We start from the raw sequence: 26,157 nt of genomic DNA on the forward strand, positions 1-26,157 counted from the left end.
GTTTACTTTTACGGGACATAATGCTGCCTTCTTCTTATTTACAAAGTCACCTGAAAGTGAGAACAGGCATTCACATGGCATTTTTGTAGCTGGCATTGCAAAGTATTTATGTGCCAGATATGCTAAACATCATATGCCCCTTCATGCTTCAGCCACCATTCCAGAGGACATGCTTCCATGCTGATAAGGATTGTTTTTTTAAAAAAAAGACAATGTGTTAATTAATTTTGTGACTGAACTCCTTGAAGGAGAATTGTATGTCTCCTGCTCTGTTTTACTCACATTGTGCCATATATTTCATGTTATAGTAGTCTTGGATGATGACCCAACACATGTTGTTTGTTTTAAGAACACTTTCACTGCAGATTTCTATGAGATTGCTAAAGATAACTACAGCACGCGACCCAAGGTTTTCACGATAAAGAGATTGCACCTGTATGAGGAGAATTGAAAAACACTGTACACTTTTTATTCTGTATTGTAATTGAAATCAATATATTTGAAAATGTAGAAAACATCCAAAAATTTAAATAAATTATATTCTATTATTGTTTAACAGCACAATTAATCGCATGATTAATCGCCATTATTTTTATTGGTGTAATTGTGATTAACTTTTTAAAAAAGCAAACAAGATGGTAGGAATCATTAAAAAGGGGATAGAGAATAAGAAGGAAAATATATTATTGCCCTTAGATAAATCGACGATATGCCCACATCTTGAATACTGCCTACAGATGTGGTCTCCTCATCTCAAAAAAGATATACTGGCACTAGAAAAGGTTCAGAGAGGGGCAACTAAAATGATTAGGGGTTTTGAATGGGTCCCCTATGAGGAGAGATTAAAGAGGCTAGGACTTTTCAGTTTGGAAAAGAGGAGACTAAAGGGGGATATGATAGAGGTGTATAAAATCATGAGTGATGGTGGAGAAAGTACATAAGGAAAAGTTATTTACTTATTCCCATAATACAAGAACTAGGGGTCACCAAATGAAATTAATAGGAAGCAGGTTTAAAACAAATAAAAGGAAGTTCTTCTTCACACAGTGCACAGTCAACGTGTGGAACTCCTTACCTGAGGAGGTTGTGAAGGCTGGGACTATAAGCATTTAAAAAAGAACTGGATAAATTCATGGTGGTTAAGTCAATTAATGGCTATTAGCCAGGATGGGATAAGGAATGGTGTTCCTAGACTCTGTTTGTCAGAGGGTGGACAAATAAATAGACCAACCCATGGAACCTAAACTAGATGCAACACATGCGGGGACACATGGGGTCACTTGCCCCCCCACTCTAGATTTTGCTTTCCATTTGGTCCTGATCCCTGAAGTGCTGATAGAGCAGAGCAGAGCAGTGTTATGTCTCCTTGGCAAGCTGCTGCCTACTCCTGGAGTCAATGGCTACGAGGCAAACCCTTTTCAGGGCAGGGGGAGATCTCTCTTCTGCAGTGACACTGCAATTTTTGGTTGTGCCTCCCGCCAACCCAGACGGACTGGGTGGACCACTGAGGTGAGTTGGGGTGGAGGTGGCGCACCCTTCCTGAGCCCCACATCCTGGGGCTGGATCCTTAGTGGATCCCCAGTTGAGGAGACAGCGTTCTAAAATTCTAGAATAGACAAGGCAATGTAGATTTCGATGTGTGGAAAAAGAGCTGAGAGAGAGGAGGGGTGTTCCTGGTCCTAGTTAGCATATGTTAAGTTCTAAAAATCTATTTTAGATTTTAGTAGTCAGAAGGTGTTAGCTAGTACTTAACACACTATTAAATCCTAGTCAAGCCAAACATAATGACAAGATACTGAATTATAAACACCATCAATTAGATCTGATATGGCACTTCGTATGTTTCTGTGAATAAATATTTATAAAACTATATTGGAGGGAAAAGAAATCTTTATTAGAAAAAATACTAAAATGAATTAAATCATGTATTTGTCATTGAAGATATAGCATTAAGTGTTTTCTTTTCCTAGAGGATTACAAAATCCATTTATGAAGACAGAATGGCCTTTGAAACGAAAGAAGGATAAAAGGATTGAAGAATGAGTCCTAGAAAAGAAGCTATTCTGATATTGTAAGCACAGTGAGAGGTGCTTTCTGTGGAAATTTTTTAACTCTATAGTTATTTTTATAGCGCAGCATTCTAAGGGCCTGCATAATTTCCAGCTTACTTATACACAAAAAACAAACAAGCAATACTGGCTTTTTTTCAAGAAAAAGCTGGAGCCATTTGCACAGTAGTTTACTGTGGAGACAGTTACAATGAACTCTGTGCCTTGAGGGATTTGTGAGAGTGGGCAGAAAATCAAGGACATCTACATTAGAATGCATTGTTTTCTGCTGTGTCCTGTAGAGAAGAACTGTATAGAGACTGTAGACTCCAAGAGAAAATACTGAACTTTCAGTAGTTGCCACTTTAGATAAACGTCATAGGTCTCTCCATAACAGGGCCATAACAGTTGTTGTTAAGAGAATTATTGTTCATATTGCCACGTTATGGTTCTCCATGCTGTATATAGTGTTGAATTGTACATGAGGGTGTGTCATGTTTAGGTTGGTTGGTCTCATTGTATATTCACTTACATCTAAATGTAACAAGTCACAAGGGTAAGGCGAAGCCAAAAATAAATTATTTATAAAAATAGAGAACATATTTCAGTGAACCAGGAAAGAAATGTAAAAAATAAAATTCCAGAAATGGTAAAAACAAACACAGCCAAACACAACATATATACAGAAAATCTAATATACAAAACTTCGAAGTTTTCTATAACAAGTAATAAAATGAACTTCTTTCAACAGTTCACCACCATTAAGTGTGTTTCAGGGTGTTACCGAAATGTCGGGTCTGCCTAGCTGAGGGCTAATGACAGCCAGACAGGGATAAGGAAAGGTTGCTTTATTCTGCAGAAGGAAGGAGAGTTTTGTACCTTGGTACAAAGACTCTACTCCATACAAAACCCAAGAATCTTTTATACACACTCACACGCAGGCTTCGGTAGTGTTAGCATTTGACTGGTGGTTAGCAAACCCTGTACTTCTACAATCTGCTCAGCAAAAACCGGCTTAGGACCAGTCTCAACTGCCTAAAGACCGATAAGGGAAGACAGTTCAAAAGTTCAGGCTACTGTGTCCGTGAGGTGTCCAATTTCCCCTAAAGGTTGCCAGCTATTATAAGGCTACTAGCTGTTCGGGGGTCGCTGCTGACTGTCACAAGGGGAATCAGGATTGTCCATGGTTGCCTCTTCTCAGATTTTCCTTCCAGTTCTTAAAATTACAAACTATTTTTTTTCCAGGTACCGTGAGGATTGTTTGTTGCTAGAACCTCACTTCCTCACTGAGCTAACTGATCATGATCTCCAATCATGACCTTTTAAGATCAGGTACAAATGACTTCTCTCAGTGTTTTGTCTACCACTGAATTCTTCTTTTCACTTTAAATGGCAACAGTGTCACAAGCTTTCTTACCTTGACATGCTCAGGATTTCATCTTTTAGCATCCTGAATCTATAGTCCTTTATTCCATTGCAAAATGGCAGTAAAACTTAATTATTTAAATTTGTAATATTTTGTTCACATAGAACACTGTTTATCTGCTATCAAGGTCCAGCTTCAATAAAATTACTCTGAGCTACTTCAATAGATACTCAAAACAAAGTAGGTCCTGAAATATCAGATTGAGAGGTTGTATACATTCTTGTTAGATTTAAAAAAGTTTATTGAAGATTACAAAGCACAGTTGATAAACCACAAACTGGTCATCAAGATAATGAAAACTTAGAGATTTTAAGGTCATGTGAGATATATAATATCTATAATTTGCACCATTTATTTCTGGATAGAGTTTTTATTGAATCTGTTTGTAAATTATCTTCTCCTGACAATGTTTGATTCATAAACTATTGGTGGAAAATTATTCAGCAGTTTATTAATCATGTTTTCTGAAATGTTAAACTTTCAGAAGAAATAAGTTCCTTCTTCTGAGTAAATCCCAAGGATATTATAGACTGGCCATTCCTCTCACTAGCTTCTGTACAAAGCTGATATGTTATGTGATTTGGATGTTATAAGATGTCAATGACTTGTAACCATCACCTACCACCTTCTTCTTAAATGGTATTCATTAGCAGACCTGAATGAATAACTTGCAATTAATAGGTTCTTTGTTTAACTTAGCCACTTTCTCTCTTCAGAGAATACCTGTGAGCAGATTATAGAATCAATGAAATGTAGGGCTGGCAGGGACTTCAGGAGATCATCTAGTTTAGCCCCCCATCTTCATACTGAGACAGGATCAAGTAAACCTAGACCATCCCCGACAGGTGTTTGTCTAACCTATTCTTAAAAACCTCCAAGTACTCCAACTGAGGTCTCATCAGTGCCCAGCAGAATAGGACAATTACCTCTCATGTCTTACATATGACAGTCCTGTATACTCCCCACCCCTCAAATGACTTTAACAAGCGCTTCACATTGTTGACTCTTACTCAATTTGTGATCCACTATAATCCCCAGATTCTTTTCACCATCTAATTCCCCATTTTGTATTTGTGTATTTGATTTCCCCCGCTTCCTTTGCACTTTGTTGATTTCAGACCAGCTCACAATTTGTCAAGGTCACCTTGAACTCTAATCCTGTCCTTTAAAGTGCTTTCAACTCCTCCTTGATTTATGTATAAGCATACTCCCCACTCCATTATTCAAGTCATTCATGGAAATGTTGACTAGTTCCAGATCCCTGTTGGACCCCAATAGATACAACCTCCCAGTTTGACAGTGAAGATTTACTACTTTTTAAGTGTGGTCTCTAGCCAAGTTTTGTACCCACTTTATAGTAATCTAAAACCATTTCCCTACTTTGAGACTGTCATGCTGAACTGTATGAACAGCCTTATTAAATCGAGATGTATGTACGTCTACAGCTCTACCCAGGGGGGATATGATAGAGGTCTATAAAATCATGATGAGTGTGGAGAAAGTAAATGAGGAAGGATTATTTACTCCTTCTAATAACACAAGAACCATGGGTCACCAAATGAAATTAATAGGCAGCAGGTTTAAAACAAACAAAAGGAAGTTTTTCTTCATACAATGCACAGTCAACCTGTGGAACTCTTTGCCAGAGGATATTGTGAAGGTGAAGACTATAACAAGGTTCAAAAAAGAACTAGATACATTAATGGAGGATAGGTCCATCAATGGCTATTAGGCAGAATGGGCAGGGATGGTGTCCCTAGCCTCTGTTTGCCAGAAGCTGGGAATGGGCAACAGGGGATGATCACTTGATGATTACCTATTCTGTTCATTCTAAAGCTCCTGCTTCAATACGTTTGTTAGTCTATAAGGTGCCACAGAACTCTTTGCTGCTTTTACAGATCCAGACTAACCACCCGTCTGATACTTGAGACCATTATTAACTGTCCTTCCCCACTAAGTAGAGGACCTGTACTTTCTTTTGTATTTCGTTCTCTTAATGTATTTGAAGAACCTCCTCATATTGCCTTCTATATCCCTTGCTTGGTATAACTTATTTTCTGCCTTAGCCTTTTTGATTTTGTCCTTCATTCATGTGCTATTCTTTCATACAACTTAGCAACTTTTCCGCATTTCCATCTTCTGTAGGATTCTTTTTTGATTTTTCAGGTCACTAAAGAGCGCCTGATGGAGCCATATTGGCCTCTTACTATTCTTCCTGTTTTTCCTCCTCAGCAGGATAGTTTGTTGTTGTTCCTTGAATAAATGCTCTTGGAGAAATTGCCAGCTCTTCTGAACTTCTTTTATTTTAGATTTTCATAGCATTGGATCTTAATTATTACATCTCTGAGTTTGTTAGTCTGCTTTTTTTAAATCTATTGTCTTTATTTGCTGCTTTCACTCCTCCTTTTCCTTAGAATTATGAAAATTGTCATTTTGTGATCACTTTCATGCAAATTACCTTCTACCTTCATTTGCACAAACAATTCCCCCTTACTTGTCAGAATCAAGTCTAAAACAGCCCTCCCCCTCCTCCGTCCTGGTCTACTACTGTTACCTTCTGAAACAAGAAATTTCTCCAATACATTTCAAGAACTTACTGGAAATTGGATATTATTTTTTCAACAGCTATCTAGGTATTTAAAGTCTCCTATTACTGCTAGAGCTTATGTGTTGGAGATTCTTGTTGTTCTAGAAATGTCTTATCCCCCATCACCTCCTGATTTGGCAGTCTGTTGCATACCCCTACTATGATGTCACTCCCACCCCCCTTTTTTTTTTGTTGTTCCTTTCATCCAGATACTTTTAAACTGGTCTGCTTCTCACATCCTTCTGGACCTCAGAACAAGTATACATAGTCTTGATGTATAATGCAACCCCTCCTCTCCTTTTTTCCCCGCTTGTTCTTCATGAACAAGCTATATGTCCCTATTCTAATATTTCAGTCAGGAGATTTATCCCAACAAGTCTCAGTGATGCCACTAAAGTAATAATTTTAGCTTGTGTACAAATACTTCTAGTTTTTCCTTTTTAGTCCCCATACTCTTTGCATTTGTGTACAGACATGTACAGTATTGACCAGATTCCCCCACTGGTTTCCCTCTTATTGCTCCTATGATCCAACTGTAATTTTCCATGTCTCCCCTCTCCTGCCCAACATCTAGCCCTTGTTAAGGTTGCCTTTTTTAATTCTTGCCTGTTGGCTTTTGTCACCTGCCCCTTTGAACCTAGTTTAAAGCCCTCCTCACAAAGCTAATGAGTTAGTCCATGCAGATGCTTTTCCCTGTCTTGGTCAGATGGACCCCCTGGCTTCAAGCAGTCCTCCTGTCTGGAACAGCACCCCATGGTCCAGAAAGCCAAAGCTCTCCTGCTGGTCATGACTTCCTTACATTAATTCACCCAACTATATTAGATGAACAGAGTTTCAAAATTTTCACTCTTTGGATTGATCACAAATATTTAAAAATTGAGTTTTGTTGGTTAGTTGTAACTGGTCAGGCCCTGTAGTATTTTTTTCTGTTCCCTGCGTGGATGATAGCGAAGATATTTCCAATACAAATAGTTGCACATATGAGTTTAAACAGAAGTCAGTGGAGCTGCACTAATTTATACCAGGAGAGAATTTAGCCCTTTCTGTCCAAATGAAAAATTTTGTGAGTCAGTGTTTGGCTATGAAAGGAAAGAAATTTCTTTTGCTACTGGTATGCTATGAAAATCTAGCAGCCTGTAAATAAACTAATCAGGGCATTGACAGTTTGAAATACTCTTAAGTACTAGTGACAAAATCACTGGAGGCTTATGAATTGAAATTTGTGACTGATTTCAAGATAATTTTTCAAGTTGGCATTTTTCCAAAAGTTACAAAAACAAAGACTACTGAATTAAAAAGTAATGTTTGTAGTTTCACAAAGGAACCTATGGAACCTCTACTGGATCAATTTGTTTGGGTTTTCTTTTTACATTCATTTTTCATTTCTATATTTGTAGTACTCACCTTTTTATTTATTTGAAGCTGTAGTGTGAGGTCTTAAGACTGTCATTCTATCCAACTGATTGTAGAGAGATGATGAGAGAAGAAAACCTATTGTCCAACCTTAAATATTTTGGAGTGAAGTTACAGTACAGGTCTTCAGAACCCTCACTCCTTTTAAATTCAGTTTTATTCCTCTGAGTTCTCTCTATCTGCATATTAAAATCAATGTGAATAACTGATCCTTATTTTGAAAACTAGACAGGATGGTATATGGACTTCTATACATAACTCTCCCAGTCTGACATTTGTTTATTTGTTTTCAGTAGATCCATTTCTAATATCTTATTTAGACAGCTAGGAATATGGAGTCATTTTGGACCCAATCCTGGATGGTATTGTCTCCTGTGAAACTATGCACTCTGAACTCCTGGTCAATGTCAGCTGAATCTCTTCTCACAGGAGGTGCTCACCACTTTGCAGAGTTGGGCGTTTGTGAAGGAAGTGCATTGAATTCAGATTGTACTTCATTACAGTAGAGATCAATTTCTGATGACCTTATTCATACCATCCAATTGAGTATGTGTGTGTCTTCATTCACTGGGCATTTGTGCCTTGGAGTTCTTGGTTTCTGCCTTTGTTCTCAGACCGAGTATTTGTGGGATTTGTGCTCAGAGAGGACCAGAAACTGTTTTTAAAGAATGAAAGCTTCAGTTCTGAGGAAACTAATGTGCTGAGGGGGGAGAGGGAGAAAATGGAGTGGCACCAGAGAGAGAGGTTTTTATTGTGTATCGTTGCAAGATGTCTCAGTCTGACTCCTAGTTCCAAACAAATATTTTTTTTGAGTCAGGCTGAAATGCCGCATTTTTTCTGAGCCATCTAGTTCCCTTGCAATGTCTATGGGCTATAGCTGTTTAATATAGAAAATAATTTGTCAATGTTTGACAAATGTCAGGATATTTATGTGAACTTGATTTGATGTTCTGTGCATCAGAATATGCTAGTACACCTCTACCCCAATATAATGTGACCTGATATAACATGAATTCGGATATAATGTGGTAAAGCAGTGCTCCAGGGGGGCAGGTGTGCGTGCTCCAGTGGATCAAAGCAAGTTTGATATAATGGGGTTTCACCTATAACATAGTAAGATTTTTTTGGCTCCTGAGGAGAGCGTTCTATAGAGGTAGAGGTGTATATTACTGTTTCCATTCTTATCTGCAGATATTATTAAACCTGTTAATTGATCATACATTTGAATTTTTCCTAGATATATGTGCAATACAATAGTGACATGTCAGGATGTTTTGATAGCAGATACAAAGCTTATAATATTCACGTTGGACTCTAATTTTCCCATGTTTAAAAAAAGGGGGATAAAATTTACCATTTTCTGTGGTTTGTACTGATATGGAACCAAAAAGGAATTTAGTTTAAAATAATTTTTTAAAAGAGTATTAATCATTTTAGGCCTTCATGCCTTAATATTTGTTTGGTCTAGGTCTTCATGCCCTAATATATGTTTGGTCTGTGAAAGTGTGTGTGTGTGTGTGTGTGCATATATACATATTTCAAATCTACAATTTTGTTGCTGAGAAATGAGAAAATCACTGGCTGATGCAGAATTTATAATATTTTGTTTTCTGCTATTGCTGCAGACTCAGCCAGCCATGTTGAGAATAAGCACAGATCAACTGAACACCAAATAGACCCCCTTTTTTTTCGGGAGTACTGTACATTAATAACCATTTAAAAATGTGCTGATAATTGTATTAATAGAAGCTCTTCTGCTGAATTTTATTATGTGCTGAATTCACATGCTGTAAATTTTCTTGCTCTATATTCCCAATTCAGAAAGATCATAGGGGACAAAATTCCGTAACAAACACTGCAATTGTTCTAAAGGTATGACTCAGCAAATATACCTGACAAACGGAACTACTAGCTTTGTGTCTTTTTGTTTAGGGTACTTTATGTATTGTTTGAGCTTTAATGGTTATTTTCCATTTTCAGTGAAATAAATTATAGTACCACCTCTACTCAAAGTTTTGAAACAGATGATTTCTCATAATCTGGTGAACAGGACTTTTACTAACTGCACTAAAGTTTTATTGCACCCTTTTTGTTCTTCTGTGGAAAAATTTCAGTCATCTGGTCAAGAAGCAGAACCAATACCATGGGACCAGCTTTGAATAATGAATTGGGAAAAGAAAAAAAATAGTTTGCAAACAACCTATAATATGAATATAATTTGTGAAAAGTGTTAACTAAATGCTTATGAGCAAGGGTCAAACTTTGGGAGAAAATGGTGATGGTAACTTTCCATGCCCTACTCACAAAATAAGCTCTGCCATAGTGAGTCACCAAAATGAGATTTAATCATGCATGATTTCGGAATTCCACTGGGCTACTTGAGCTTCAGATTTCTACAGTGGGGACTGAATATGAACATTGGTTTTGCTAGCCTCCTTCAGCTTGACTTCTTGGCTGGGGAAAAAATAAGTTGTTGTATCTCCCAAATGTCACCCCCTTGTGAGCAACATCTCATTTTGGTGCCACAGAAAATGTGATCCTTCCTCTCCTTTATTACTGAGGTGTGAAATAGGTAACAGTGCTGACATTTAGATTCTCATTACTGAATATCTGACTTAACACCTCACTGAGATAAATAGGGCAGTTCACACCTTTCTGAGCTATTGGTCCAGGCTCTCTGCAGTTTCAGGTGGACTTAATTGCATTTGTTGCATTTGGTTAATTTTTTTGTTTGGTATTTTTTTGGTTTTCTTTGCAATCATAGTAGTTAGAGGCTGTCTTTTTTGTTGTTTAAATGAAAGATGAAATTTTAGAGAACAAGATGATGGGTTCAGAGAGGTGCCAGTGTGTCATACCATCATGAATCAGCCTGATCCCAGACCTTTTTATGAATATATTTAGAAAAAATCAGGCTTAATAAACAAATGACTTGATAAATTAAAAAGGGGATAGGGAGCTACCTTTGGATAGCTAAAGGCTGGATAAGAAGGATAATTTATGTCTCTGATTAACCTAATCCTACAGGATATTTTCCCCCATGGTTCGGACTGGAAAGTATATGTCTGAATTTTTGAATAGGAAATATTCTCGGAAGAATCCAGCCTTTAAGAACTTCTTTAGAATGTGTTTCACCTGTTACATATATGAATGAGGGATGACTGTGACTTTGGCTAAAATCAGAGGTGATGGATGATTGTTTAGATAATATCATTGAAACAAAGTTACAATTCTCCTGATTGGTTTATGTTCTGAAAGCTTTCTTTTCCTTAGAAAGGTATATAAACACCTTTTTAATGACAAATTTGGGTAAATGCAGCACAGCTAGTGATTTTTGCTAGCCATTCCAAGGAATTTATAATGCAGGAAGAGGACAAAAAATTTATCCCTTAAACAGCTATAACCTTTTCCATTTCAATTTGGTAAAAATAATCCTATTTCCTAATTGTCATGGATGATTAATGTATAAAACAAGTTGGAAGCTTTTATGGCAAATGAGTTATGAATTAATTTTAAAAGCAGGAGTTTTCAAAAAGGAAATCCATATTTTCAAAGCTTCATAAATTTAAATAACTTTTCCAGTTAACCTTAAATTATTGTTTAAAAAGCAAACTTGCTAGAGGCTACACATGAAGAAATCTATGCAAAAATATTTTTTTTTCTCAGAAAATTAGACGGGCATGTTGAAATTGGCCTGGTAATGGCTTCACTCTTGGGAAGTGATCAACACATTCAGGTCTTACTGAAATTCAGCTCTTTCTAGGATTGCTTATAACCTATCAGGCTTATAATTATAGAGTGGAAGGACTGCCTGACTAGTGGAGGGATATTGTTAGTCCTTTACTGCACCTCTGCATTATAATTGATTGGGAAAACCCTGTGCCAAAAACCTAAACCACATTTAATTGTACTTGACCTCTCCTGAACATCTGCTCAGCAGCTGGAATGAATGAATATTAAATATCTATTACTTTTTCCACTTGTAGAACAAACTGGTAGAAAGAAGACTGCTAAGAATGAAATTTTAAGTTTATCTTTCTCCTTTCTTCTTGGATGCCCAAATCTGAACTCACCTTCCACAATTTCCCACTACCTGCAGCAGACGGTAGTTTTTTAAAGTTTATATTCATATAAAGGAGAAAAGTGATAACAGTGATTCCAAGAGCTGACTGAAACTAAGTCCCATATACCACAGACATATTAGACCTTAAATTTATACAGGGAAGCCCCCTGATATATGCATCAGAGCTGCACTGAATTATTCAACAGTTTATGAAAGTGAAGCTTTGCTCTCGCAGTGCTTATGCGGCACTTATATTGAAGACACTTGCTACTGCTGCTCTCCTCATCTTCCTACAAGTTTTGTTACAGGCTGTCATTTCTCCATTCCTAATGTCAGCCAAAGACTCTCCCCTGTGGAGCTACTAAGACCTTAGGATGGGAGTAGCTTGGAAGCTGCTGTACGTCTACCTGGCCTAGAGAGTAAAACTCAGCACATACATACATACTCTGCCACTGAAAGATGGCCCAAAAAGGCTGGGAGAGGGCCGGTGCAACCATTTAGGTGACCTAGGCGGTCGCCTAGGGTGCTGGGATTTGGGGGGTGCCATTTTCTTCAGCAGCGACCGCGGCGCCCAGATCTTCGGCCGCCTTGATTGCCACCGGCATTTAGGTGGAGGGAGCTGGGGCAAGGGAGCGCGGGGAGGGCCGCCTGCAGCAAGTAAAGGGGGGGATGGCACACAGGGGAACTGCCCGCCCAGCTCACCCCTGCCCTGCCTCCTCCCCAAGCACGCCATGGGTGCTTCACTTCTCCTGCCTCTCAGGCTTGCGGCGCCAATCACCTTAGGCACCGCAAGCCTGGGAGGCGGGAGAAGTGAAGCAGCGACAGCATGCTCGGGGTGCTCATGCTCGTGCGTGGAGCAGGGGTGACGTGGGGCGGAGGGGGTGCCTCAGGGTGGAGTGTGGGGAGTGGGCAGCTGCCGCAAGGGGGCTCCTCAGGGTGGAGGGGGCGCAAGGTGGAAGTTTTGCCTAGGTTGCAAAACATCCTTGCACCAGCCCTGGGCTGGGGATATCTTTTGTGCTGTGCTCTCTCCAGAGGTATTTCCCTCTCAGTGCCTTCCATTGTATCTTTTTAAGGCTATCTGGGAGACAGAAGCACAGACAATGCAGAAATGGCAGCACATTGTAAGACCTATCCGAAAAAAGGTAGGAAGGGAAGCTCAAGAGCAAAAGTCATTTTTTGTGATAAAAGTCCCTGTTTGGATGAATATATGCCACAACATGATAAAGATAAATTCCTCATCCATTTGAGGAGTGCATGATCCTGGGAACTGGAATTATTATTTGTTTAGTACACAGCACTTGACAGTAGGTCAAATACGTTAAGCAGAAACCACAAAATCTCTGCTCAAAAGATTTACAGTCTGAAGACATGAAGGGGCACTGTTCAGCAGAGTGGATAAGCAGAGTGACTGTGGACATCATTGCTCATATGTTTTGTGGAATTAGGTGGACTTTCAGGTGTAATTTGAAGGAGGAGAAAGAGGTGGCACTTGGTGCACATTAGTGGGGGAGGGGACCTTTCTTTTCAGCAGTAAGGTTGGGAATGAAAGAAGCCACAATGTAGGTAAAGTAAAGGAAGAGAAAAAGAGAGAAGCAAGGAGAGAGAGGCTTGGGCACAGTATAAAGATGCCATATATCTTGTTTTTGTTTTGGTTCTGTGGTTTATATATATAAAAAAAAATTCCCCTCTCACCCCTATGGGTGGTAAGTGTCTTCCTCAACCTCGGGTCCTCTACCAGAGGCCTGGGAGTTTGAGGGTTCTGCACAGTATCTTAGCTGTTCCTAGCACTGCACTCTTCTGGACAGAGAGCTCTGATGTTGTTCCTGGGATCTGTTGGAGCCACTCACCCAGCTTAGGAGTCACCCACCCGAGGGGCTGTCACCACCACATGAGGGCCACTTGGACCATTCACTATATCCACATCACTCACGCACTACATCCTCTATCCTTTTAGGCCCTGGTACTTCTCCAGCTTCTCATATTCGTTCTTCCTGATGTTGCTGTCACTTGGCTGCATATCTATCACCCACCACTGTCTTCTGCTCCTGTCTATTACCACGATGTCTGGTTGATTGGCCAGTACCTGCCTGTCCATCTGGACCTGGCAAGTCCACAGAATCTTAGCCCTGCTATTCTCCGCAAACCTTCTGTGAATCTCCATCTGGTCTTGGAGGGTCTGCCATACGCTGTGCAGATGTTCCTGTACACAATGCCAGCCACTGGTTGTGCCGTTCAGTGTATGCTGTTCCTGCCTGCATCTTACATCCTCCACTATGTGTGGACTGCTCTGAGGCCTCTCTGCACAGTCTGCACCTTGGGTCCTCTCTAGTGTGGCAGACCCTGCTTCAATGTATCTGGTGCTCAGTGCCTGTTCCGTGCTGCTATGATCAGTGCCTCAGTGCTGTCTTTAGTCCAGCCCTTTCCAGCCACTGGTGGATTTCCCCATGTCAGCCACCTCAGTTATCTGTCGATGGTACATCCCATGCAGGGTCTTGTCTTGCCATGGCACTTCTTCTGCTTGGTCTTCCTCCAGTCTGCTGCTGCCTCAGGCATTCTCTCAGCAGCTCATCTTTGGGGCCATCTTACTGATGTACTCCTGGATGTTCCGGTTTCGTCCAGGACAGTGGCTTTGACACTCACCAAGCCCGCCCGCCTTCTTTCCGGCTGTATACAGTCTCTGGGTGTTGGACTTGGGGTGGAACCTCCGTGCATTGTGAGAGCTTCCGGTTTTCACATCGGCAGCCTCCATGTCCTCCTTTGGCCAGCTCACTATACCGGCAGGGTATCTGATGACTGGCAGGGCATATCCGTTGAATGGCGTGGATCTTGTTCTTCCACTGAGCTGGCTCTTCAGGACCTGTCTTATCCTTTGGTGAACTTGGATGTGCTGTCTTCCTGCCTCCTCATCATGGTTTCCATGGACTGTGGACGCCAAGTACTTGTAGCTGGTCTGTATGTCTGCTATGTGGCCGCTGGTAGTTCCACCCCATCAGTCTTGACTACCTTCCCCTCTTCACTCCATCCGGCCACACTTCTCCAGTCGAATGACATCCCGATATCTCACTGTAGATTCGCGTCAGGTGGATTAGCGAATCGATGTCTCGTTCATTCTTAGCATACAGCTTGATTCATCCATGTAGAGAGGTGGCTGATGGTAGTTCCACTCCTGAACCTGTACCCGTATCCAGTCCTTGTGATATCTGGCTGAGGGGGTTAAGCCTATGCAGAACGCAGCGGGACAGTGCATCACCTTGGTATATGCCACACTTGATGGCACTTATGCAAGCTGCTTGAGTTGATTCTAGTGTTGTCTTCCATAGTCCCATTGAGTTCTTGAGGAAGGTCCTTAGTGTCTGTTGACTTTGTATAGCGCCAGACATTCACAGATCCACGTGTGCCATTGATCATAGGCTTTCCTGTAGTCAATCCAGGCTGTGCTCAGATTGTCTGTCTAGACCTTGAGTCTTGGGCGACTGCTTTATCTATGAGCAACTGGTGTTTTGAGCCTCGTGTTGTTCCCAATGCTCTTCTGAGCTGTGCTCATGTACTGGCCCAGTGGTCCTGTAGCTTGGCGGCTATATGCTGATAGGACTTCCATGTTTGGGAGGCAGGTTATTGGCCGGTAGTTGGACGGTCTCTCCCTTGCAGGGTCTTTCATGTCAGCACTGTCTTCCTTGTGTTAGCCAATTTGGGTGGGAGCCGCTGCTAGCAGCTGGTTCATCTGTGCTGCTAGCGTTCATGCACTGCTGTTAGTTCTTTAGCCAGTAGGTGTGGATCATGTCTGGTCCAGGTGCTGTCCAGCTCTTCATGTTCTGGCTGCTGTGTGGATGTCTTCTACTCTGATGGACTGGTTTCTGTTCTGGGAGATTGCTGCTCTGTTCTCAGGTCCTCCAGCCACTTGCACTGGTGTTATGAGTCTTCTCTTTCTCCCATATGTTTCCAGTACTGTTCAGTTCTGCTGCTGGTGGCTTGCTGTTATTGTGTTGTTGCCTGCAGTTGGGAGTACACCTTGGATGTTCTTTGGAGAACAGGCATTTACTTTTTTGGCTCTGCTTCTCTAGTGTATCTCCTTAGCCTGGTAGCCAGTGCTGTGAGCCTTGGTTAGCAGTCTCTAGGGCTTCAGATGGAGTCAGGTCCTTGTATTTTTTCAGTAGCCGAGTCTTATCCTTAATCTCTACCCTTTCTGTAGTTCACCAGCTGACTAACTTCTCTCCGAGTTGCCACTTGTCTTCATCCCACTTCTTCCAGGGTGGTACATACTGTGTTCGTCTTGATCGTGTAGCAGCACTCCAGGCATTCCAGACGGCTGTAGTGTATCCGTTCGATTGGTTTGCGTATGGTGGTCGTGGGATGGTCATGAGGCCCATTGCATTCTTCTCATACTCAGTGTATTCTCCCTGACGCCGTGGTAATCGGGTCCTCGGGATGACTGTCGCAGTTTTCTCCATGATAATGCCTCATCTCGCTGCTGTGGCTCTGCCACTGGCGGGGTGGCAGTGAGTTTCAGCTTCGGCGTGGGCTGACCCCACACTGTTCTTCCGGTCTTCGTGAGTTGGGATGTATGCTGGAGTTGGTCTCCAGCTGTGGACCTTCTTTATCTGTTGACGTTGGTACTAGCTGGTTTCCGTCAACAGTGTGCTGGAACGGCCATTTGTCCACACCGTCCCCTAATACGTTTCTCATCTCTCTTCGCTATGTTATCTCTCCCCACGGCGCGGACAGCAGGAGTCAAGTGTCTCGAGCGGGATATCTGCGTATACGGGGACTGTTGGATGGCCCACAGCTACCACCAACTTCCTGCACCCAGCTCGTTACATGCTTCACACTAGTCAGCAGCGTGCTTCTCCACAGCTTGCGATAGCACCATTCCATCAGCCTCAGCGACCTGGCAGACCACGTGGATGTGGCCCAGCCTGAAAGCTGACCTTCACTGCCCCCTCCATTGCGACGCACCGCAGCTGCTATGCAGGATAACTCATGGGCATACGCTCGTCATTCCTCGAGCGTTCCAGCTCAGTGGCAAGTACCACTCTGCTGTACTTTAGAGATGCCACATAGAGTCCTCCATGACACACTACTCCCATATCACCATGACTGGTTCATCACCTCCGCTCTGTACTCTGGAGATGCTTGGCTACACGATCAGGCCGTATTCCTCCCCTGGACACTACGTGGAGGATCAGATGTCCTCCGGCGAGACGTTCGTCGTCTGGTGGCTCAGACCGGTGTCGCATAGGCTCACTCGGTACTGCACTCCCGGACTCACTCCATCTGAGCCTCAGCGCACTGCTCACAAGGCTCCACATGCACTGGCCTACCCATGCTAAGAGATACCTACAGCCGCAGAGGCCCAGTATGCCTGTCTCCAGCACCTCACGGTGTATCCACTGCGTGAACACCTACCGCACGCAGCCCAGCAGCAGCACTGGTACGGACGACTCTGGGGGACGAGCATCATCACACTGCCCGTGGCTTGGGCCCTGACGACCAGAGCCAAGCCTCTCCCAGACCGCCCAGTCACCATCACGAGTGCGCTCCAGCAGGCCCGCATGACGAGTGGCCGAACTGCCGCGCATGCCCACTACTGGCTGCACTACGCAGTGCCTGCAGCCTAGCAGCACCGCTGCACACTGCTACAGCCGCAGGCGCCCCCACCTTGGGCTCACAGGCCAGGCAAGTGCTGTATTGAGACCCTGCCAGGGGAGAGCCGTCCACCTCACCCCGCACATCTTGCCTCCCCGCCTGGAGTCCTATCGGCATCACTAGCGCCGCTAAGGACCATGGCCGTCCTGAGAGCTACGAGGCATTGGGGCCCCCCAGCGGCTCCCCCAGTTGTCATGACTATGCGTCGCAGACCCGGTCTACGCCCGCATCGAGCACAGCCGGACTTGACTCCCGGAGCTAGACTCATGCCGGGACGTGGATTGTTGAATGTCTGGCCGTCTGTCGGACAACTAGGCACTTCCCAGGCAATCCTGGGACTATGGCCAGACCCAGCAGTCAACTCAAGGCAGCTTGCATAGTGGCTCTCGTGTGGCCTCTCCCAGGTGCTGCACTGTCCGTGCTGTTTGCATAGGCTTACCCTCAGCCGATTACACACGGCTGGATACGGTACAGGTCGACTGAACTCCCCCGCACCTCTCTACCATGGATGTCCCAGCGAGCTGCATGATATTTGATGATGATTCGCTAGTCGTGAACGCGAATTACAGTGAGGCATGGGATGTTCCTTCGGACTGGGACGTGTGGCCGGTGGTAGTGCCGACAGACAGGCAGGTATCACTGACATGGTGTGGACTACAGGGCCACTAGCCCTACGACCAGCTACAGTACCATTGGCGTCAAACCAGTTTTTCACTGGCCCCATGCCGAGGCCAGGAGACCAGCCACCTCAGTTCCCAGGATACGGTCCTGGCGCCAGCCAGTGGGCGCCACAGCAGCCACGCCACTCCCGGATATGGCCCTGCGTCCATCCGATACCTGCGGTATCAGTAAGCGGGCAAGGAGGACATGGCGGCTGCGTGTGCCCCCCGGGCTTCCATGCACGCGGTTTCCCCAAGTCCACACCCGAGACTGAACCCAGCCGGCGAGGCGGGCGGGGCTGGTGGTGTCCACAGCACTGTGCTGGAGACCGGACCTCACGAGTTAGTAACGTGCCCCCAGCTGCCTGCGCGACGACATGCTGAAGGCGCAGCCGACTGGCACAGACGCCGGACAGAAGTGCCATGGAGCCAGACCGCTGGGAATGTACATCGCCGATATGCAGGTGGCTGACTTGGGATCTAACACGTGGAGGCTGGCTACGCAGCACTGCAGGCACTGCTCCTAAGCACGCACCGGCAGGCACTGAGCCCCAGGATCCATTGACAGCAGGCTGCCACACTCGAAGAAAGGACCCAGGTGCAGACGTGCAGCGAGGCCTCAAGAGACAGTCCCCAGTGGCAGGATGTAACGATCCAGGCACACGGCCAGATACCTGAGGCACACCAGTGGCGGCGATTGTGCAGGCACATCTGCACAGCGTATGGGCTAGACCTCCCAGCACCACTGGGAGCTGTCACACGGTTGCGGGCATACAGGGCTTAGAGATTCGTGGGCCTTCCGGTCAGATGGCAGGAGGTCACTGCCTACCCCAGACTGTGGTACTAGCCCAGGAGCAGCAGACCAGTGGTGGTGCCGCATTAGCAGTGCACGTGAGCACACATCACAGGACGACGATCTGGGGAGAGTCCGGCTCCGAGGACCTGCAGCGGAGTGGAGTGAGGCAGTGGTCCCAGTGGTGGTAGGGCTCGGGCTGTGCACCCTAAGCTGGGTGAGTGGTTCCCCAGATAGAGACACCCCTCAGAGTTTCTGCCAGGCATGCGGCTCAGCACAGCTAGCATCGTTTGCAGACCTCAACCCCAGGCTCGGTCGACGGCCGCGGTGAGGAGACACTTACCATCCAGGGTGAGGGGGATTTTTTTATATATACCCACAGCCCACCACAGTATGGCATCTTTTACTGGCCCACGCTTCTCCCTTGCTCTCTCTTTTCTCTTCCTTTACTTTACGCTCCTTGTGGCTTCTTTCTTCCCCTTCCTGCGGCAGAGCACAGGTCTCCCCTCCAAGTGCACCCCAGTCACCTCTTCTTCTCTTCATCACTGCGTCACTATTCACCCATACATGCGCATGATGTCAGACTTCTCTTATCCTCGCGCCGTGCCTCCTTAATGTTTCGCATGTAGTTTGAGCAGAGCATTTTGTGGTTTTGTTCAGCGTATTTGCACCTACGTCAGGCTGTGTAACTACATCTACTCCAGTTCCCCAGGAGCACCTTCACATGGATGAGGTTCCTTTATCGTGTGGCATTCATCCCCCGCGGCTTTTCCTCCCAATGCCTTTTGCTCTTGGTTCCCTTCGAATTTTTTCGGTATAGGTTACAGACTGTGCTGGCATTTCTGCCTTGTCTGGCTCTGTTCTCCACCGAATAGCCTACAATCATGGCCGCCCTGCGCGGGATCCTCGGGACAGCGCACCAGCACACAGACTCTCCAGCCCAGGGCTTGTGCAAGAGTTTTGCATCTCGGCACTTCCCCTTGGCGCCCCTCCACTGAGGACCCTTGCGGCGCGCCCTCCCACACTCCCCTGAGGCACCCTCGCCCAGTACCCTGCTCACGCACGCGCTGACAGCACAGCCTGCTGTCGCTGCTTCCTTCTCCCGCCTCCAGCGTGCGTGCTAGTGATTGGGCGCAGCCTGGAGAGGACGAGGAGCCCCCTGCGGCTTGGGGCAGGAGCGGGCAGGGGGTGAAGCTGAGGGGGCACGTTCCCTGTGGCCATCCCCCCTTCTATTGCTGCAGGCGGCCCTCCGCGTCCTGCCCGCTCCCTCCCCATGCGGTGGAGCCAGGCGGGGCGCCGAAATGGGGCGCCGCGGTGCTGCTGGAGAGACATGGCCCCCACATCACCTAAGCGACCGTGGTCACTCATGGTTGCCCGGCCTCGTCCAGCCTTTTTGGGGGACGGAGGTCGAGGGCGGGCTGGGGACGGCTGGGGTCACGCCCTTCTTCAGCGGTTCTGGTGTCTGGGAGGTTCGATGGTGAGTATGGGCAACTTGGGTTGGTTTGAGTAGATTGTGGACAGCCGAGTACCTGTCAGTATGTCTGAGTTGCTCTCTAAGGCCCGGTAGACGTCCAGCAGCTTCAGCTACGCCATCCGAGCTAGTAAGCTCACAGGGGCGAGTTTGCTGCCCTGAGGCTGAGACATGCAGCCTGTACACTGTAGGACGCTGAGAGCGAGCGTGCAGTGTCTTCCCCACTCTTCAGTGCGCATACAGCCTGCGAACGCCAGCTTCACTTTCTACGGTTGATAATCAGTGCAGCTCTTGCTGTATATCAGGGGGCTCCCTGTATACCTTAGGTCTCATATGTGTCGGTACTATGGTTAGTTTCAGTCCGCTCTTGGCACTCCACGTTATACTTTTCTCTTTATATGATATACTTTACCCATACCGTTCTGCAGGTAGTGGGAATTGTGGGCAGGTGAAGTTCAGGATGGGCATCCCGAGCAGGAGAGATCCTCTTATTCTTGCAGTCTTTCTACCCGTTTGTTCTACACGTGGAACACAGACTAGATATTCATATTCATTCACAATTCCATGTGCTGAGCAGATGTCAGAGGTCCAGTCTTATGTCGGTTTAAGGTTGGCACCAGGGTTTGGCCAATCAATATATCAGAGGTGTGCATACACGGCTCACCATCATCCTCCACTAGTCAAGGAGTCCTCCACTCCTATTCGATAGCCTGAATAGGTGAGATCCTGGGCTGACTGTCAGTGCAACTGACTTGTTTGAATCACTTCGAGTGCGCCTGACAGGCCCATTTCCCCATGCCGACTATTTTCTGAGAGACACATATTTTGCATAGATTTTCAATGTGGCTCTAGCGTTTGCTTTACCCCTAATTTAAGGTTAAGGAAGTTAATTCTACATTATGAAAGCTTTGAAAATAAATGGATTCCTTTTGAAAATCTCCTGCTTTTAAAAAATAATCTCATAATCATTGGCATCAAAGTTCCAAAACTTGTTTTATAACATTAATCATCCTGACATTAGGAAATAGGATTTTTTACCAAAGTGAAATGGAAAAGGTTATAGTGTTTAAATGGATAAATGTTTTGATGCCTCTTCCTGCATTATAAATCCTTGAGATGGTGCAAAAAGTCATACGCTGTGCTGCAGTTACCCAATTTGTCATTAAAGGTGTTTATATACCTTTCTAAAGGACAAGAAAAGCTTTCAGAAATAAACACAATCAGAGAATTGTATTTGTGTTCAATGATATAATCTAAACAATCGCATCCATCACTCTGATGTTAGAAAGTCAAGTCAGATCCTCATCATATATGTACAGGTGAAACACATTCTAAAGAAGTTCTGTAAGGCGGGATTATCGAGAATTTCCTAGTCAAATAACATATAACTTTCCAGTCGAACATGGGGAAATATCCTGTAGGATAGTAATCAGAGACATAAATTATCCTCTATCCGCATTTAGCTATCAAGGTAGCTCTATCCTTTTTAAGTTGAATCAAGTATTTGTTTTTAAGCTGATGTTGCTAAATATATTCATAAAAAGGTCTGGGATCAGGCTGATGTCATGATGGTATGACAAACTGGCACATCTTCTGAACCCATCATTCTTTGTTCTCTAAATTTCATCTTCATTTTTAAACAACAAAAGAAGCCTTCTAACTAATCGATTGCAAGAAACCACAAAATACAACAAAAAAATTAACCAAATGCAACAAATGCGAATAAGTTCACTGAAACTGCAAGAGAGCTGGACAATAGCTTCAGAAGGTTGAACTGCACATTGATCTCAGTGAGGTGTTAAGTCCAGATATCATGTAATGAGCATCTAAATGTAAGCATGTTACCTATTTCACACATCATAATAGGAGAGGAAGATCACATTTGTCTGTGGCACTCAAACTGAGATGTTCTTACAAGGGGGTGACATTGGGGAGATAACAACAACTTATTTTTCCAGCCAGAGAGTCAAGCTGAAGGAGCTAGCAAACCAATGTTATACGTCCCCATGTTAGAAATCTGAAGCTCAAGTACCCAGTTGGAATTCACGAAATGATGCATGGTAATCTCAATTTTGGTGACTCACTAGGGAGAGCTTATTGTAGTAGGCAGGAAAGTTACACTACAGTTTCCTCTCCAAGTTTGAACCCTTGCTCATAAGCTTTAGTTCACTTTCACAGATAGTATTCATTATTATAGGTTGTTTGCAAACTATTTTTTTTTCTTTTCCCAATTCATATCAAAGCTGGTCCCATGGTATGGGTTTGCTTCATTGACCAGATGACTGAAATTTTCCTAACAAAGAACAAAAAGGGTGCAATAAAATTTAGTGCAGTGAGTAAAAGTCTGTTCACCAGATAATGAGAATATCATTGTTCGAAAAACTGTGAGTAGAGTGGTACGATAATTTATTTCACTGAAATGGAAAATAACCATTAAAGCTCAAACATACATATCAGTACGTAAACAAAGAACAAAGTAGTAGTCTTGTTTGTTCAGTATATTGCTGGTCATGACTTTAGAACAATGCAGTGTTTGTTATGGTAATTTTGTCCCCTATGATCTTCTGAATTGGAATAGAGAGCAAGAAAATTATACAGCTAGTGAATTCAGCACATAATAAAAGTCGCATAAGAGCTGTCATTATTAATACAATTATCAGCACATTTTTAAATGGTTATTAATCTGGTATCAGTACTCCGAAGAAAAAGCGGGGTCTATTTGGGGTCAGTTGATTGTGCTTATTCACATGGCGGCTGAGTTGAGCAAAGAGCAGAACAAAATATTAATTCTGCATACCAGTGATTCACATTTCTAGCAACAAATGGTGATTTGAAATATGTAGAAGCACACAACACACACACCACACTTCACAGACAAACATATATTAGGGTGAAGACTAACAAAACAAATATAAGGCATGAAGGGCTAAATATGATTAATACTCTTTTAAAAAATTATTTTAAACTTAATTCCTTTGGTTACTATCAGTACAAACCCACGAATGGTAAATATTTATCCCCTTTTTTAACAAGTGGGAAAATTAGAGTCAACGATGAATATTATAGCTGTATCTGCTACAACCACCTGACATGTCAATATTAGTATTGCACATATATCTGGAAAATCCAAACTGTATGATCAATTAAACAGGTTTATATCTGCAGATAAGATGGAAACAGGAATAGACACTCTACTCTAATGAAGCTCTCCAGGAGGCAAAAAAATCTTACTATTGTGATAGGTGAAACCACGCACCGATTATATCAACTGCGCTTTGATTAATGGAGCACCGCACGACCTGCCCTGGAGATGCTTTACATTATATCGAATCATGTTATATCAGGTCACATTATATTGGGGTAGAGGTGTACTAGACATATTCTGATGCACATGACATCCACCACCAACAAAGTTCACATAAAACTCCTGAATTTTGTCAACATTGACAAATTTTTCATATATAAACAGCTTATAGCATAGACATTGCAGGGAAAGATGGCTCAAACATGCGGCAATTTCAGCCTGTATCAAAAAAATTTGTTGGAACTAGGAGTCAGACTGAGACATCTTGCCGATACACAAAAAACCTCTCTCTCTGTGCACCCATTTCTCTCGCCCATGTCTAGAGCAACATTAGTTCCTCAGAACTGAAGCTCCTCTTTAAAAACAGTTTCTGGTCTCTTGAGCACAAATCCACAAATTCCGGTACTGAAAAAAGGCAGAAATCAAGATCAGCACAAATGCCAGTGAATGAAGAAACACATAACTCAATTGATGTATGAAAGGTATCAGAAATTCTGATTCTTACTGTAATGAAATAACGGAATTCATGCTTCCTAAACGCCACTCTGCAAAGTGGTAGAGCACCTGCTGTAGAAGGATTCAGCTGACATTCGACCAGGAGTTCAGATGATAAGTTTCACAGAGACATTCGTGCAAAATCCCGGATTGTCACAATGACTCCATATGTCCTAGCTGTCTAATAGATGATTATGTATATATGGATCTACTGAAAACAAAAAACATGAGACGGGAAGTTAGGTATACTGAAGTCCATATCTCCTGTCAGTTTTTCAAAAATAAGGATCATTATCACATTGATTTTAATATGCAGATAGAGAGAACTCAGAGGAATAACTGAATTTAAAAGCGTGAGGGTTTAAGACCTTATGTAACTTCACTCAAAATATGTAAGGTTGGACTAATTTAGTTTCTTCTCTCATCATCTCTTCTACAATCAGTTGGATAGAATGAAAGTCTTAAGACCACACTACAGCTGCAATAAATAAAAGGTGGTACTAAATCTAGAAATGAAAAATGAATGTAAAAAAAAGAAAACCAACAAATTGGATCCAAGTAGAGTTCTATAGGTCTTTGTGAAACCAAACATTACTTTTTACTTCAGTACTTTGTTTTTGTAATTTGGAAAAATGCAACTTGAATAAATTATCTTGAAATCAGTCACAAATTTACTTCATAAGCCTCGTGGATTTTGTCACAGTATTAAGAGTAGTTCAACTGTCAATGCCGATTAGTTTTATTTCAGGCTCTAGATTTTTCATATGCATACAGTAGCAAGAAATTTCTTTCCTTTCAAAGAAATCCTGATCACAAAATTTTCATTTGAAGAAAGGGGGCTAAATTCTCTCTGGTATAAATTAGTGCAGCTCCACTTGACTTCTGTTCAACTCATATGTTTGCCACTGATTTGTATGGAAATATCTGCGCATCATGTCCACGCAGGGACAGAAAAAGATCTACAGGGTGACATTACAAACCAACAAAACTCAATTTTTAAATCATTTGGATCAATCAAAAGAGTGAAATTTTGAAACTCTGTTTCTAATATAGTTGGGTGATTAATGGAAGGGAAGTATGACCACAGGAGAGCTTTGGCTTTCTGGACCATTGGGGTGCTGTTCCATGACAGGAGGACTGCTGAGCCAGGGGGTCACTGAACAGACAGGGAAAAGCATGCTGCAGGGCACTAACTCATAGTTTGTTGAGAGGCTTAAACTAGGTTCAAGGGGAGTGAACAAAAGCAAACAGGCAAGAATAAAAACAAAAAGAGGCAACCTTAAAAGGCTAATGGTTTGGGCAGGAAGAGGGTGAGGACATGGAAAATTTACAGTTTGGATCAATGGAGCAATAAGAGGGAACCAGTGGGGGATCTGGTTCTTACTGTACATGTCTGTAACAAATGCAAAGAGTGATGGGGACTAAAAAGGAAAAACTAGAACGTTTTTGTACACAAGCTAAATTATTATTTAGTGGCTACGAACTTGTTGGGATACATTTCCTGACTGAAATATTAGAATAGGGAATATGCTTGTTCAGAAGAAACAAGCGGGGAAAAAAGGAGAGGAGGGGTTGCATTATACATCAAGACTAGTATAATTGTGCTGAGTCAGAAGATGAGAAGCAGACCATTTAAAAGTATCTGGATGAAAGGAACAGACAAAAAAAAAAGGGGGGGGGCGGGAATCAATCAGTAGGGGGGTATGCCAACAGAACTGGATCAGGGAGGTGATGGGGGATAGCCAGTTTCAGAACAACAAAACTCCAAAGGCATAAGCTCTAGAGTATAAGGGACTTTAAATAACGTAGCTAGCTGTGAATAAAATAATATCAAATTTCCCGTCAAGTTCTGTGAAATGTATTGAGAAAATTTTGTTTCAGAAGGTAAGTAGTAGACGCAGACGGAGGAGGGGGAGGGTGTTTTAGACTTGATTCTGACAAGTAGCGGGAATTGGTTTGTGCAATGAAGGTAGACGTAATTTGCATGAAAGTGATGCAACAAAATGACATTTTCATATTCTAAGGAAAGGGGAGTGAAGCAGCAAATAAAGACAATAAGATTTAAAAGCAGAATAACAAACTCAGAGATGTAATTTAAGATCAATGCTATGAAAATCTGAAAATAAAGAAGTTCAGAAAGAGCTGGCAATTTCTCGGCGAGCATTTATTTCAAGGAACAATCACAACTATCCTGCTGAGGAGGAATAAATACAGGAAGAATAAGTACGGAGCCCATAGGCTACCACAGGCGTCGTTAG

The 26,157-nt window shown here is 43.2% G+C and overlaps 1 protein-coding gene across 8 annotated transcripts in view; it reads left to right on the forward strand.

Moving 5' to 3' along the window:
* The window catches only part of ADGRB3 (adhesion G protein-coupled receptor B3), a 643,293-nt gene that overhangs the window by 31,711 nt on the left and 585,425 nt on the right, over window positions 1–26,157 (forward strand). For 5 of the 8 annotated variants that reach the window (XM_075063748.1, XM_075063744.1, XM_075063743.1 and 2 more), the window contains one exon: window positions 12,608–12,676. The exons of the other annotated variants lie outside the window; for them this stretch is intronic. In XM_075063748.1, the coding sequence (XP_074919849.1) occupies window positions 12,608–12,676 (69 nt within the window). The remainder of the gene's footprint in view (window positions 1–12,607; window positions 12,677–26,157) is intronic. 8 annotated transcript variants of the gene reach the window in all.

Source organism: Chelonoidis abingdonii, chromosome 3 (genome assembly GCF_003597395.2).
Source record: "Chelonoidis abingdonii isolate Lonesome George chromosome 3, CheloAbing_2.0, whole genome shotgun sequence".
Taxonomy (NCBI): domain Eukaryota; kingdom Metazoa; phylum Chordata; order Testudines; family Testudinidae; genus Chelonoidis; species Chelonoidis abingdonii.